Source organism: Saccopteryx leptura, chromosome 2, assembly GCF_036850995.1.
Source record: "Saccopteryx leptura isolate mSacLep1 chromosome 2, mSacLep1_pri_phased_curated, whole genome shotgun sequence".
Lineage (NCBI taxonomy): Eukaryota > Metazoa > Chordata > Mammalia > Chiroptera > Emballonuridae > Saccopteryx > Saccopteryx leptura.
In genome coordinates, this window is record NC_089504.1 from 172,605,353 (window position 1) to 172,622,465 (window position 17,113).

General features: G+C 36.9%; 1 protein-coding gene across 1 annotated transcript in view; it reads right to left on the bottom strand.

Moving 5' to 3' along the window:
• Positions 1 to 10,588: 10,588 nt before the first annotated feature.
• USP15 (ubiquitin specific peptidase 15) overlaps positions 10,589 to 17,113 on the bottom strand; it is a 164,152-nt gene continuing 157,627 nt past the window's right edge. Inside the window, 2 exon segments of the mRNA XM_066369325.1 lie at positions 10,589 to 11,034; positions 14,883 to 14,971. Coding sequence (XP_066225422.1) covers positions 10,852 to 11,034; positions 14,883 to 14,971 — 272 coding nt within the window. The 3' untranslated portion in view covers positions 10,589 to 10,851.

Sequence of the window (17,113 nt, forward strand, 5' to 3'; positions counted from 1 at the left end):
CCTCTTTCATTTTGGATTTTGTTTATGAGTCCTTTCTCTTTTTTTCTTATAGGGTTTAGCCAGTGGTTTATTGATTTTATTGATATTTTCAAAGAACCAGCTCTTTGTTGTCTTAATTTTTCTATAGTTTTTTTCTTTTTGTTCTCTATTTCATTTAGTTCTGCTCTAATTTTTACCATTTCTGATGTTCTTCTGACTTTTGGGTTGCCTATGTTCTTTTTTTAATTCCTTAAGATATAATGGTAGGTTGTTTACTTGGGATCTCTCGTTTCTTGATATAAGCCTGCAATGATATAAATTTGGCTCTTATTACTGCTTTTGTTAAATTCCAGAAATTTTGATATATTGTGTTGTCAACATTTTCATTTGTCTGTATATATTTTTTGATGTTTTTTATCTTAGACACTGGCATTTTTTAGAAGTATATTGTTTAATTTCCACATCTTTTTGGGTTTCTTTTTTTCCTTTTTGCAGTTGAATCCTAATTTCAAAGACTTATGGTCAGAAAACATGCGTGGTATAATTTCAATCTTCCTGAATTTTTTGGTGTTAGTTTTGTGGCCCAACATATGGTCCATCCTTGAGAAGATTCCATGCACATTGAAGAAGAATGTGTAATCTGATATTCTGGGATGAAATGTCCTGTGAATGTCTATTATGTCCATTCCATCTAATGTGTCATTTAAGGCTTATATTTCTGTATTGATAATCTGTTCAGATGATTTATATAAAGCCATTAGTGGTGTACTGAAATCTCCAATTATGATTGTGTTTTTGTCTGCTTCTATTTTTAGATCAATTAGTAGATGTCCTATATATTTTTGTGCTCCCTGGTTCAGTACATATATATTAAGAAATGTTATGCTGTCTTGATACAACGTCCCCTTTATCATTATGAAATACCCATCTTTGTCTCTGGTTACCTTTGTTGTCTTAAAGTCAGAACTGTCAGATATGAGTATGACTACACCTGCTTTTCTTTGGATATTATTTGCTTGGAGAATTGTTTTCCAACTGTTCGCTTTGAGTCTACTTTTGTCCTAGCAGCTTAGATGTGTCTTTTGAAGGCAGCATATGGTTGGGTTTTGCTTTTTGATCCAATCTGTTACTCTGAACCTCTTTAATGGTGAGTTCAGTACATTTACATTTAAGGTAATTATTGACACTTAAGGATTCCCTATAGCCATTTTATGTTTTGTTTTCTAGTAGCTCTGTGTCTTGTTTGGTTCTTCTTTGTGTTTCTGTCATTTGTTTTTGTTTGGTGGTATTCCATACTTCTTTCCCCTATTTCTTCTTCTTTTTTGGGGGTATTTTTCCAAGGTTAGAAGCAGGGAGGCAGTCAGACAGACTCCTACATGCACCCAACAGGGATCCACCTGGCATGCCCACCACGGGATGATGCTCTGCCCATCTGGAGTGTTGCTCTGTTGTGGCCAGAGCCATTCTAGCACTGAGGTGGAGGCCATAGAGCCATCCTCAGCACCCGGGCCAACTTTGCTCCAATGGAGCCTTGGCTGTGGGAGGGGAAGAGAGAGACAGAGAGGAAGGAGAGGGGGGCGTGGAGAAGGAGATGGGCACTTCTCCTATGTGCCCTGACCGGGAATTGAACCCGGGACTTCCATATGCAGGGCTGATGCTCTACTGCTGAGCCAACTGGCCAGGGCTGTTTCTTCTCTTTTTAAGCTGTGTAATTCAGTAGTGGCTTTTTCGTGGGTGGTTACCATTAGGTTATTAAGAGAGAAATGTTTATATGTGCAAGAGTCCTTTGTCGTATCATTGCTTCTGCACACCATCCTTCTTTGCTATTAGAGATCTTTATCCTCTCCCCTTTTATGTTATTGTTTTCACAGATTATCCTTGTTTCTACAGTGACCTTATTGGACCTTTTACTTGTAGTTTTGGTTTGTTTTGTTCTATGTGTCTGGTCAAAAACACCCTTGAGTATTTCTCAGTGGGGGTTTTCTGGTGATAAATTGTCTCAGCTTCTATATGTTTGCAAAGGTTTTAATTTATCCTTCTTATTTGAAGGATAATTTTGATGGGTACCATATTCTTGGCTGGTAATTCCTCTTTTAGTACTTTGAATGTTTGGGTCTACCCTGTTCTGGCTTGTAGAGTTTCTGCTGAGAAGTCTGAAAATAACCTAATGGGCTTTCCTTTATGTTATGTTCTTCTTTTTCCTGGATATCTTGAGGATTCTTTCTTTGTCTTTGATTTTTGACCATTTTATTACGATATGCCTTGGAGTAAGGTCTGTTTGGGTTGAGGTAACTTGGCGTTCTGTTTGCTTCTTGGATACGAGGCTCTAATTCTTTCCACGGGCTTGGGAAATTCTCATCAATTATAAATTGTAGAATAGGCTCTCCATTCTCTTCTCCCTCTCTTATATTTCTGATATACCAATTATTCTTATATGCTCTTAATGAGGGAGTCAGACAGTTCTTGTAGTGCTTTTTTTTTTTTAAATTCATGAATCTCTCCTCTCTGTAGCATCTATATTTGCTTGTCTTTGATGTCATGGATTCTTTTTTTTCTCTGGCTTGTTCTATTAGCTATACTTGCTACCTCAGTTTTCAATTCGTATATTGAATTCTTCATCTCTGTTTTTAAAGTTTCAGTCTCCTTGGTGAGGTATTTGTTTTCTGAGCTCATTAAGTTGCCTATTGGTGTGTTCTCACATCTCATTGAGTATTTTCAGAACTTCAATTTTGAATTCTCTATTAACTCACTCCAAGGTTTCCATGTCATTGACATTTTTTTTCCTGGAGATTTTTCATTTTCTTTCAGTACTACATTGCTGTCTCGTGTAGCTATGGTATTTTATTTCTTCTTCCTTGATGGCATTTGAGAGCGATATTGTTAAGAATCTTAACAAAAAAACAATTAAACATGAAAAATTAATATAAAAATACAATATAAACATTTAAAAAGTATAACAATTAAAAATGAAAACCACAGAAAACATCTAAAACAAAAAATAAAAAACAAAGCACCGCCTGACAAGGTGGTGGTGCAGTGGATAGAGCGCCAGACTAGGATGCCGAGGACCCAGGTTTGAGACCCTGAGGTCACCAGCTTGAACGCGGGCTCATCTGGCTTGAGCAAAAGCTCACCAGCTTGGACCCAAGGTCGCTGGCTCAAGCAAGGGGTTACTCAGTATGCTGAAGGACCGCGGTCAAGGCACACATGAGAAAGCAATCAATGAACAACTAAGGTGTTGCAATGCACAACAAGAAACTAATGATTGATGCTTCTCATCTCTCCGTTCCTGTCTGTCCCTGTATATCCCTCTCTGACTCTCTGTCTCTGTAAAAAACAAAAAAGCAAAAAACCAAAACACCCAAACAAAAATATAAGAATCAAAGAAATAAACTTCAAAAGAGAAATATAAAAAGAAAAAAATGAAATAAAAAAATGTAAAAATGTGAGTTTTGATAAGTTTCTTCCAGTACATGTTGCCATATCACAAGCTTTAGCTCTGTGAAATTCCTGCGCTATCCTCTGCTGAGATGTTGCTGTTGCAATAATTAGGTGGAGTCACAGTCCTGTTGGTGGATGGGGTGTGTTTTGAGGGCTTTATAACTTTGGCTTTACAGTTTCAGCTTTCTGGCTCTAACAATGGTGATCTCAGGCTTCCGGGTACTCCTCCCCATGTCTCAACAGGTCCTGGGACCAGACACAGATTCTTCCTTCAGGGAAGGGAGTGGCTCTGAAGAGCGAGCTGTGGGGTTTGTCTCTGTCATTCTCCATACCATGAGGTGATTGAGGTGGAATCTTAGAGGCTGGGTACACTTTAGTTTTCTCTGCCTGCCGAGTGCAGGCTGCAGGCAGATCACAGGAACACTGGCTGTATCCCCACGCTCTGGCCACTTTTAGTATCTCTCCCTCTACCCCATCTCACTGCTCCTCTTGGCAGGAAACCCAGTCACATAGACCTCAGACAAACATCCAGTCAGCCTGAGTTTCCTTTGTCTCTGCAGTCCAGCAGAGAAAAAAAGGAAAGCCCAGTGCCTCTGGGTTTGTCTCCTCTCCAGATCTTACTGCAAATGTGTTTTATCTTCCATCCCCCTTTTCAACTGATCCTACCTTTAGTGCATTCGGTGTGGGGATCTTTTAGGTGTGCCTGAGAGCCCAGCTGGAGTTCCTTTGCTGCATAAAAGGTGTTCAATTTGTTGAAATTTCAAAAGGAGAGATCAGGAGTATCTAACGCCGCCATTACAGGGAGTCCTTCGGTTATTATAGTCCCAACATACGTTTTGCATTTATAATGCTCACTTTCATAAAAACTTAAAATAAATTGAGATTTGTGTGTTTTGGCTTATGCTATTAGCATCGTCTTGCAGACTACATGGATGAACCAGTTTGGCTGTGCATGGCAGAATACAGAGTAAAGTGGTGTAAAAGTGAGGGAGTTGGCTTCCCCCAGAATGGTTACCTATGCCATTTGGACTGTTAAAAAGTGCATGTGTTCCATTTGTGTTGCTTTGTTTGGTGACTTTTTGGCCCTTTTCATGGCTCCTAAACAAAAGTCAGAATCTTCAGATGGTAGTGCTTTCAAGAAGAGGAGAGCCACCACGATGGCTGTCACAGAACTACTGGCCTCACGTACAGAGGAGCTGTCTTCTGAGGACCTCATTCAGCTGTAGAAGCAGCTGATTGAAGAGACAGAAACCCCAGAACCCGAGAGATTTACTACCAAGGGTTGGGGAGGAGGTTTTTCTATGGTAGAGGATGGGTTGGCAAAACTTCAGGCGGAGGACCCCAGTGATGACAGATTCAGTAAGATCTATAGAGCTGTTATGGATGCCTTGCAATGCTATAGACATTTTGGAAGAGAAGTCATCAACCTTCAAAACTATCCTGGGCCCTGGTCGGTTGGCTCAGTGGTACAACATTGGCCTGGTGTGTGGAAATCCCGGGTTCAATTCCTGGCCAGGGCACATAGGAGAAGCACTCTCTCTCTCTTCCCCTCCTGCAGCCAAGGCTCCATTGGAGCAAAGTTGGCCCAGGGCACTGAGGATGGCTCCATGGCCTCTGCCTCAGGTGCTAGAATGGCTCCGGTTGCAACAGAGCAATGCCCCAGATGGGCAGAGCATCACCCCCTAGTGGGCATGCCGGGTGGATCCCGGTTGGGCGCATGCTGGAGTCTGTCTGCCTCCCCGCTTATCACTTCAGAGATTAAAAAAAAAAAAAAAAAAAAAAAAAAAAAAGACTACCCTGGAACAATTCTTTAAGAAGGTAGAGAGACCTGCAACAGATACTGTACCCTCTACATCAGCTGCTTCTTGAGATGAAACACCTGTAGTGCAGGTAGAATCATCTCCAGTGTCTCCTGCTTATTCCTTAGGCAATCCTGATTCACCTGACCCAGTATCTCCAGCACTTTCTGCAGGTTCTCCTGCCTCTCCAGCTCCCTCCTCCCAATAGGTCACTCTCTCCCACCTTCCAATGCCCCTTCCAGTGTGCAAGCCAACCACAGGAATAAAGGTAAGAAAATTTCACATTCATCTTTGGTCATTTTTTGTTAATACAGTATACAGTACAGAATATTTATGTCCTTTTCTTTTTTCTGTGGCTTAGTTGTTTTTTATGTTCTGATTATGATTTCACCACTGTATTAGGATAGGTAAATTACCTAGGCTAGGGTGTTTTGAATTACACCAAAATCCGAATTATGTCACTGTCATAGTAACGGAACTGTGTCATAACCCAAGGACCTACTGTACTCTGATGTCATTGGTCTAATCCAGTTTTAAATCAGTTTTGTTATCTGAGGTTTTTGGAAGTTTCTAACGTGATGTAATTATGATGGATACAGAATATTAAGTCTGTCCTTAGAGTACAATAATTGGGAGAGCTAAAAATGGCCAAATTACCAAAAAACAGGTAGAGAAAAGCAACAAAAATTTTAATTTTGGACCAACACCAGATTAAAGATATGCATTTCAAAATAAGTATAAAAGAATTTGATGTTTAAGGAATACATCCCAGTAGCTGTAAAAAATTGATAATAAATATCAGTTAAACACATGAAGAACACAGATTAATTTGAAATGCCCCCAAACTGGAATAATGCTCACAAAAATTATGTATTTCTCATTAGAAAAATATAACAAAATAATGTAGTAGAGTTCTTTAGCTTAGTAAGACAGCAGGAATAAAGAAACTATTCTTTTTTCTCTATACTCTGGCACTTTAAAGAATTATTTTGGAGTTACCAACAAAATTATCTCTTCAAGAGCCTTATTTATTTTTTTTGTATTTTTCTGAAGCTGGAAACGGGGAGAGACAAGTCAGACAGACTCCCGCATGCACCCGACCAGGATCCACCTGGCACGCCCACCAGGGGTGACGCTCTGCCCCTCCGGGGCGTCGCTCTGCCGCAACCAGAGCCACTCTAGCGCCTGGGGCAGAGGCCAAGGAGCCATCCCCAGCGCCCGGGCCATCCTTGCTCCAATGGAGCCTTGGCTGTGGGAGAAGAGAGAGACAGAGAGGAAGGGGGGGGGGTGGAGAAGCAAATGGGCGCTTCTCCTATGTGCCCTGGCCGGGAATCGAACCCGGGTCCCCAGCACGCCAGGCCGACGCTCTACCGCTGAGCCAACCAGCCAGGGCCCAAGAGGTTTATTTTTTAAGTTTATTTTATTGCCGAGAAAAAAATACTCTTCTTTGGCTCCAAAAATAAAAATTTCCTTTCCTTCTCACTCTTCTGTAATTTTAAAGAACTTATTCCTTCCTCTATGTACAAGAGTTTGTCACATTTCTACCTTAAAAACGAAACTGGAGAGAATGTGCTCACGTACTCTACAAAGACCAGAAGCATACCAGTAGGGAGGGTGGGAAGTAGGCAGTAATGAAATGTAGTCCGTAAAAAACAGACTAAATGGTCATGATGCATCAGTACTAGTCCATTCCTCCTCTCTAGGTGGAAAGCTCCTACTGGTATGCTTCCCTCACTCCCTTTGGTAAATGACTGAATGAAACACTCTTCATCTTATTTCAGTCTCCTGGCTTCCTTCTTAAGTTTTCACCTCAGTGAAATTAGTTGATGAAAAAGCACTGTCTTTATACTATATCAGTGGCTTTAGTACTTACTGATCTTCATGCCCAAGTCAACATTTTACATGGTTTTCATATCCAGTAGCCAAGAAAGCAAGGATAAAAATAGGACTAGTAAAACAACAGATTTAGAGAAAGCAAGACATTTAAATAAAACATCAGGCTACAGCTTTTTCATAGAATTTAATTAAAACTAATGTATTGGTGAAGAAAAGTCCTGAAAATGAGGGTTGCACCTGGGGAAATGTAAAGAAGGGTACACTTAATTTAGATGAACAGGTAAGGGGAAAGGTATCATATAATATTTAAACTGTAACAAATGTACATAAATTGAATTTTAAAAGGGAAAGGTTAATCAATATTCCAGCTGGTTTCTTTCTTATTCAATACTCAAAACTGAACTGAAGATACTTTTGGAAGGTAAGTTATTAGACTTCCAGATGACTTTCTACTTAGACTGAAATCAGTAAGAGTATGCCATATATACTGCTCACAAAAATTAGAAAATATTTCAAAATGAATATGAAGCAATAAAAAACGCATGTGATTTTTTAAAATTAAACAAGAGCATCAGAAAAGTAAACAAGTCAAAGAAAGTTGTTCTATTATGCAAATGAGATATAAAACCAACTTTTATTTCATTGATGAAAATGCACTATAAAAAAAGGCTGAAAGTACTGGAATGACTACATGTTCCCTGATCCCCTAATTTTTGTGAGCAGTGTAGTTCACAAAGCACCTTCCCATAAAATACATGCTCATTTGAGCCCTCAACAATCCTGTGAGGCTATTAACAGTGGGGGGTAGTACCTACATCTGAGATGAATTATTGGCTCTACTATATGGTAACCATTTAAACTTGAGAGTATCATTTAACTGCTTTGTACCTTGGTTTCTCCCTGTGGAAAATGAAGATCTCTGTCTGTCCTACCTCATAGCTATTGCAGTAAATGAAATAATACATACAACACTTTACTACCTGATCTGCGGTGTGTGCTCAATAAATACTGCTGTTATCATTATTTTACAGGTAACAACAGACTCAGAGAGATCAAGTTCAAAGTCATATGCTTACTTAGTAGCAAGCTAGAAGTAGAATTCTAGACTGAATATATTTCTACCACCCTGTATTACTGATGAATATCTTCTTTAGACAATAGATTAGCCTTTGCATGATTTTTACAGCTTATTTATCACAGCTGATAATGTCATTTGAATTTGACAAATTCAATAGCATTAACAACATCATTTCCAATGAAAAACACACTTCTCTAAGTGGAATTATGTCGCAACGACAAAAACTACCCCAAGACCAGACAAAATGCACCGAGGGCTGAGGGGAGGCAACAGTCCCGGTCAGCAGATCAAAAGACTGAAGCCCTGTCCCCAGCCTTACTCAGATATTAGCCAGTACAAATAACTCAAGGAAGCAGGCAGCAGAAGTTTTCAGGGGGTGAAGTAAAGGACAAGGAACATGCTGACTCCTAATCTGTTTCTGAGAGCCTAAACATTTTCTGTTGCTGAATCTTTCCCTGCTGTTTTGCTGTTCCCAGCATGCACTGTTTCCAGTACAGGGTCAGAGAGACCTCTGGACTCGCATCTGCTCAGGGCTTTCGCCCTAGGGCACCTTGCTGTCTCTGATTGTTAGCCTAACTGCATGTTTTCACAGCTGTTCCCAAAGGAATAGAAAATTACAGGAATGAAGAAGGAATGGTTTCTGGAATCTAGGGCTAGAAAAAGATAATTTTGGCTTTTCTTTAAGCCTCAGAAAAACGGAAGTATAGTCTATTAGTTGGCAGATGGCAGAGACTGCAAGGTCTGTAACTGCAGTAATATTTGTTTATTTTCAAGATTCGGTTAGCAGGCAAATAGTTTTAATCAATGCTTAAATAAAAAAATCAACTTTAAAACATGTCCTTAAACAGTAGGTTTCATTTTGTCCTGACATGCTTTCCTTTCCATTTTTAACTTTATGGTATCTCAATAATCTGTCATATATTCATCTACCCATAAAATAGGGGATATTTATCAAAAGATTCAGAGTAAGAAATAGAAGACTAAATAAGGCCTTGAATAGCTTTATTGAAATCTGTATAAATAAACATGCACATTTCAAATGTAAACTCAGGTGAACTCAAGTGCAGACAAAATTTTAACCTCTGTCATGCAGGAGGTTAGTTTTACATTAAAAAATAAAAAAAGGGGAAAAAAAAGAAAAGAAAACCCAAAGCAGCTTTTAAAATACCAGGATGAAAAACCAGCTTTAATATCAAGGTATAAAGCAAGCCATGATCAACATACCTCATTTATTTATCCTGGTCAAATGCATTTCTTTAAAACTTTTAAATGCTAACATAAATAAATAATTTACCAAAATGTGCACTCACAGAGTGAACTTTTATTTACAATACACAATTTATAATCTATTGTATTTGATTAGTTCAAGTGAAGAACATTATACTTTTTGCTTTAATAACAGTGGGACACAAAAGCAATTTCTCAGGTAGTCGATATGTGAAATGTGCCCCCGCATTTACATTTTCTATTAAAGGCAGTATTGTATGCCAATTGACAATACATTCTTTCAACTAGATCAAAGGGAAAAAGCAGCAAATGAAAAATGTTTCAAATGTTCACACATATTTTTGCCATCCTGGATCCTTAAATGTGGTGAACTAAAATCAAATTCAAGGTTTGTATGCTTCATATGCTGTACAGGTTCTGACTCTGAAACATGCAAATGCCAATTCTCTTATAGCAAGTTACCTTCTGAGAAAAGCTGTAAGGCTATGGTGAATTCCATCAGGAACACACAAAGAAAGTTAACAGACCTACCTTTAAAGCCAGCTGCCCATTAATGATGTAAAGGCCAGTTTATGAAAAAATTTCTCCTCCAAAGCTTGATGTAATTACTATGGATACAGAGTACTATTAAGTCTGTTTTTATATTACAATAATTAGGAGAGCTAAAAGTTGCCAAATTACTAAAAAACGGGTAGAGAAAAACAGACAGTAAAAATTTAAATTTTGGACCAACACTGGATTAAAGATATGTATTTTAAAGCAAGTCCAAAAGAATTTGAATGCCTAAGGAATAAATCCGAATAGCTGTAAAAATTACATTTAACTGAGAAATGACTTTAGATGGAGTATGAAATCTAGAACCTGTTTCCACAGTAGCAGCAAGATGATTTTTAATGATACTACAAAAGGAAATAACTTTTTAAAGATTGTTTCTTGTATCATAATTTGGTTTAATAGGCCAACAGTGATTACCAGGGATAGTTGAAAAATTTGGTTTTCCAAGAATACTACTGCAGTATTTATGCCACATTGATACTGCAGCTAAATATCATAGTAGTATATGTGGTAGCCTAATACACATGAACTAGATTATCCAAAAACTAAGTTCAGCCAGTTTTCTTGCAATAATTCTTAGAGCAAAATAAATGACCAACATCCACAAATTTAACATTTGTCATCAACTCACATCCAAAAAATTAAAGAAAACATAATTCATCAAAACAGCAGCAAACTTAAAAGGGATTTATTTGTGATTTCCTATATATATTTAGCTTGTAAATACAAGACTGTAAATGTATTAAGAGACAATTTCTGTTAAAGTTTTCATTGTGTTTCACTTCAAGTACTGCACAAGTTAAAATCTGATCAAGGATTTACATTCAGTTATCTGAAACTCCCCATCTCAGACTTTTGTTTAATGTGGTGGATAGCTTCACTTCAATAGATACCACCAGCAGGAAAGTTTTTCTTTTATGGCTTCTATGACTTTCATCAGTTAGTGTGCATACAGTTTTCGTTTTCTATGTCATTGTCATTATCATTGCTATCTTCGTCACTTTCTAACGGGATGCCTGTGGCAGCGGAAGCACCTTTAGTTTCTCGGTCCAGAGGGAAAAAGCCAGTTCCACTGAAAGTGTCCTGCCTCTGGTAGAAGAGTACATATGCTGCTTTGGACTGTTAAAACAAACAAAGGATGTTCAAAAGGTTATAATTCTCAGAGCTAACATTAAATATAGTATGAATTTTTAGATGGTAACCAATTTTGGTGATGGCATAAATCAAATGAAAAGAACTCATACATCATGGACATTACAGAAATTGATTAAACCTAACTTTTACTTATAAAGGAAGAATGGTCACTAGAAGTTTAACATTTTTATTTTCTTTTTAGTTGGACAGATAAATAAATGCAACTATATTACAGATTAACCTAGTTACTCTAACATGAAATAGAATTCTATGTCTTTTCCCCTCTTGTCTCTAGGAAAAGACGAGCTTCCCTCTAATAAAAATCACATCATTCTATGTTTCCTGTAGAGTCTAACTTTTCCTATTGTCTTACGGCGACTGCTTTATCAGTCATCATTGTGTATATCTTTCATGAGTCCTTAGCTACCGGACATTGTGGCATCGAAAGTCTTCCTCTCAGCCAGGCTGGCAGTCTAATATTTATCATTCACTCTCCTGCATACTCAATTCAGTATCACCATCTGTTGCCCTAACCATTTTAGTTTTCACTAGGATCAAAAACCTCCTACAAACAAATTAAATAAATGCCTTTTTAAAAGTTCTCTTAGTAGATCTCTCTGTAGCATTTAATGTTTTACTACTCCTCTTTCCTGAATCTAACCATGTTTAGCTTCTGTGATATCACTTTTCCTTAGATATTCTATCTCTAGGGCTTCTTCAGACTTTTCTGTGGGCTCATTAAGTCCTGCCTTTTTAAAAAATCATGTTTTGTCCTTAGCCCATTGCTCTTTTTCAATCTGTATCTTCTCAGTAGGTGACTCATTCAACCTATAGCTCAACTGCTACCTAAGACCCACAACTCAAATTTATAACTTAAGCCAGTTCTCAACCCTGACCTCTAATCCTATTAGTCCAATTACCTAAGGAAAATTTCCACCCAGCTATCACACAGGTACTTCAAACTTCAACAGCAAATTTTCTTCCTATAGTTCCTATTTTGGTGAATTGTGAAGACTCATCTTTAACTTTTTCCTCTTTCTATCTCTACATCTGTATCTTCACTTATATCTGATCTTAATCAGGTCCTTTTAATTCTGTCCAGTATATAAATCTATTTGCCCCTTGTCTGTACCCTTAATGCCACTACTTTAATTTTATTATTATTACTTTTAATATATACTTTTTGCTTTTCAATCACAGTTGACATACAATATTATATTAGTTTCAGGTGTACAACATAGTAAATTTAGAAGCTCTGCTTAAATTACACAACAGCCTTCTTACTGCTGGAGGCAGAAGCTGGCCTTTCTGCCTTCCTCAGTGCCTTCCCATCTATCTTCTATAGTGTTCTCAGACAAATGTTAAGAAGCCAATTTTTTTTTTTTTTAATTTTATTTATTCATTTTTAGAGAGGAGAGAGAGAGAGAGGGAGAGAGAGAGGAGAGAGACGGGGGGAGGAGCTGGAAGCATCAACTCCCATATGTGCCTTAACCAGGCAAGCCCAGGGTTTTGAACCGGCGACCTCAGCATTTCCAGGTCAACGCTTTATCCACTGCGCCACCACAGGTCAGGCTGTTAAGAAGCAAATTTAATGTTCTTCTATTGATCAACAATCACACAGTGCTTCTCATAGCCTTTAAAAAAAGGTCTAAATAATGAAGAATTTCATCTTTTTTTGATCTGAGTTCCAAATTTAGCTAATTTCTGTCCCATATCCATAACAAGAATCTTTCCTTTCAGTGATACCAAATTATTTGACATTCCCCTAAAATGTCATGTTCTGCCATGCCTCCTTACTTTTGTAGGTACAGTAGTTCTCTTTGTATATTTTGTTTTTTTTTTGTCTAATTTACTCTTGCATTTGCAGACTCTAGTTAAACACTACTTTCTCTATGCAAACTTCCCTTCATGATCTGGTCTCCTTTAACTCCATATCTGATAAGACAGCTGTCTCCTTTCTATGTAGCCAAGATATTTAATAGTACTTATATATAATTGTTAATTTGCTTGTCTGTCAGTTTTATATTGTAAACCTCTTGAAATCAGATTATGGGTCTTTTAACTTTGCTTAGAATAGAGTCCTAAATGTAGAAGGTATTCAAATACTTATTGACTAAATGAAGAAACATAAAGAAGCAAGGTAACATCTAATCCATATATTGTACATAAACAAGATTTTTTGTTTATCTGAAGGCAAGATTAAGGCAGTGTTGTCAAAGAGACTTTGAAGGATGATGTCGGCTGACCAGGTGGTAGTGCAGTGAATAGAGTGTAGGCCTGGGACGCTGAGGACTCAGGTTTGAAACCCCAAGGTTGTTGGCTTGAGCATGGGCTCACCATCTTGAGCGTAGGATCAGACATGACTCCATGGTTGCTGGTTTGAAGCCCAAGGTTGCTGGCTTGGGCAAGGGGTCACTGGCTCAGCTGGAGCCCTCCATGGTCAAGGCACATATGAGAAAGCAATCAATGAACTACTAAAGTGCCACAACTATGAGTTGATGCTTCTCATCTCTTTCCCTTCCTATCTGTCCATTCACTCTCCCCCTCTCCTGCTTAAAAAAAAAAAAAAAAAAGGATGATGTAGGCAATTTCAGGATGTTTTGGTTGGGAGATTAAACAGGAGAACAGAATTGAAAAGTGAGAGATATGATTTGAAGTTAAAAGTCTAAATATAAACTGGAAGTGTAGTTAATTTCAGCATATACACATTTTAAAAAATATTAATTCAAGTCTGTTTTGCTCGAGCTATAAGAAGTTAAGCAATAGTACATAATTTATATGTACACAGGTATATATACATACATACATACATACATACAGATAAAAACTAAAAGATTTGTAGAGAAATAATTCAGAATTATGTTATATCTGTTCATCCAATGCCAGATTAAACCCATGCCAATAAATGAGCTCAGAGGTTATTTATAAAGTTGAACAATTTAAGTTGAGATATTTTAAAGTATTATAAACTTAAAGAAATGCTAGTCTATTCCCTCAAGGAATATATAATTTAAACTTAGAAAAAAAGTAAAGCAGTCAGTACTTTCCATATCCACAGAAAACTTCTGTATAGGAAATATCACATAAATAAATACTGTATTTCTCACTCTCTGTAAGATTGTAATCAATAAGTATGTTTATAAGAAGGTGAAATTCATAAAAAAATAAACCCTTATCAGGCAAGTCTTAACTTTCTTCTTACAATATACTAGTGATCTTTTCATCAATAAAAATCTGCTCTAATGGGAAGCAGAACAAAGGAGCATATTTTGGCTCTGGTTGTGGCTGATGCAAGTATGAACAGATAGAACTTCCACATTTTTCTATTGTTTAGAAAATATTAAAGTAACAAATACAGAGTAAATTTTTTTTTAAAAAATCTACATTTTATCTAATTTTGACATTTTGAATTTAAGTGTTTAACAAATTACATAAAGGATAAGACTTTTCTTTAAAAATCGTATATGTGGCAAGGCCCTTAAAGGATTTTTTTTTCTATTTTAGCATTCTCAGTTTAAGTATATAGTCAATGTCCTGAAATGTATGACCTTATTTTCTATAGGAAATTTTATTATAAAATGATTTATTATTTTCCTTACAAAACTCCAGTTTTCATGTTGAAAACTACCAGGAAAATTTTCACATTGCAATTTATACTTCTGTTAGTAGGTAAATTTAGAAACAAATTTTTACTTTGGGGACAGTTTTACATCTTTAAATTATAGTGAGTCTCTCTTAGCTATTAGAGCTGCTAGAATGGGACTACAGGGTCCATTGGGCCCTTTTAAAAACAGTAGATTCCTTAATTTTCAGAAAATAAAAGACACACTTACCACAATCTGGTCTTCAGATGCAGTTGAGACACTACTGTCATCAAAGTAGTACCATTTTCCATCATCTTTATTTTTTGCAAAAGCAGTATCTAATGAAAAAATATAATTGCTTCTGTAACTAAAATGATTTATGGTTTCCTAGGGGGAACCTTTAAAACCTTAAAATTGTCTATGTGTTGAATACCTATTAAAATCATATGATAATCATCTATATAAGGCCTATCTATTACACATTCAACTGATTCTATTGATTAAAGGTTTTTAGAATAATGTCCCACAATCTATAAGCCTAAAATACTTTTCATATAAGATGAATTTGTAATTATTCTTTCATTCTAGGGACAAACAGATTTTTAAATTCAGAGAACAATATTAATGACAATAAATGGTAATTAACATTTATCATGTACCAAGCACAGTGCCATGCAATTTGCATACATTATTCATAAAGCAACTATTATAATCGTTATTCTTTGAAGTTTAAAGATGGGGCAAGTGAGGCATCAAGAAAAGTTTAGTTTGTCCAACAGCGTAGCTGTTAGGCAGCAGAGTTAGATTCAAATACAGATCTGTCTGAAACTTCAACAGTAATTTAAATTTTCTATGACAAATGCTTTTCCAATAATACTATTCCACTAATATGTAGTGGTTTTTACACCAGAATACTTTTCAGTCTTTTTTTGTATTTTTCTGAAGTGAGAAGCGAGGAGGCAGAGAGACAGACTCCTGCATGCGCCTGACGGGGATCCACCTGGCATGCCCATTAGGGGATGATGCTCTGCCCATCTGGGCCATTGCCAGTTGAGACCAGAGCCATTTTTTTTAGCGCCTGAGGCAGAGGCCATGGAGCCATCCTCAGGGCCTGGGCCAACTTTGCTCCAATGGAGCCTTGACTGCGGGAGAAGAAGACAGAGAAAGAGAAAGAAGAGGGGGGGAAGGGTGGAGAAGCAGATGGGCGCTTCTCCTGTGTGGCCTGGCCTGGAACTGAACCCGGGACTTCCACATGCTGGGCCAACGCTCTACCGCTGAGCCAACCAGCCAGGGCCTTCATTCAGTCTTTAATAAAGGTACAGAGCAAGAAAAAGGTAAAAAGTGATTAATTTTAAAGATTTGCTTCACCTAAGTTAAAAAAAAAAAAAGACCCCTTTCCAATCTCATTCTTTGTATAAACTACCTAGTAACTGAGAAAACAAAGTTGCCAAAATTCCCCAGTTACCTGCTTAAATAATCCTAGCTCTCACAAAACAAATTTATGGTTCTTCTGGGTAGAGCCTATTTGGGCTATAAGTTTGTCAAGCTGAACTCATGATTGCTACACTCACAAATTAAAAGAATCATTGTTAGACTGAATAAAAAGACAAAATCTAATAATATGGTTTATAGGAGACAAATCCTAAAAAAAAGGCAGACATAGTTTGTGAACTACAAGATAGCAAAAGAAAGCTAGACTAACACTTGTACTTCTGAGAACAACAAAAGGAAATGAAGAGTATCAAACCCTGGTAAAAGGAACAATAGAGAAGAAAGAGCTACCAATTATAAACATAAATGTAACTAACAATGCAATACAACTAATAAAACTGTTAGAAGAAACAGGTAAATCAGCACTTCAGTAGAAGTCCTGACAACTCTCTCTCAAAAAAACAGAACAAACATGAAAAATGACCAGAGACAGTAATAATTTGAATACATTTGTCAAGCTTAAACTATTAGAGAAATACAGACTTCTGTGTTTCAATAGAAAATGTTTTTCAAGCACACACACATTAAGAAACAGACCATTTATTAAGCCACATGGAGGCCTTAATAAACTCCTATAGATCGTTATAATACAGACAATGCCCATTACAAAATAAAGAACAACAAAAAAGAGCTTTATAAAAACCATGCATTTAGAAAAGCACATAACTGAAAATACTACACTCCAAATTTTATGGGACAGTGATGATAAAGCAGTATTAAGAGGGAAATTTAGAACTTTTATTACAGCCTTTAATAGGAGGGGGAAAAAATGGAAAGCAAGAAGCATTCAAACGGAAAGGTTGGGAAGGGAACAACAGAACAATTAAGAAGAAATTAACAAGAAGAAAAATACATCAAAAGGGAAGAGAAGAAATCAAGGGAAGAGACAGACAACATAAATGTAAAAACAAATAGGCAAAGGAAAAAATATAGCAAAGAATGTATCAACAATTATTCTCAAATAAATTGAAAATACAGATATATTTTTA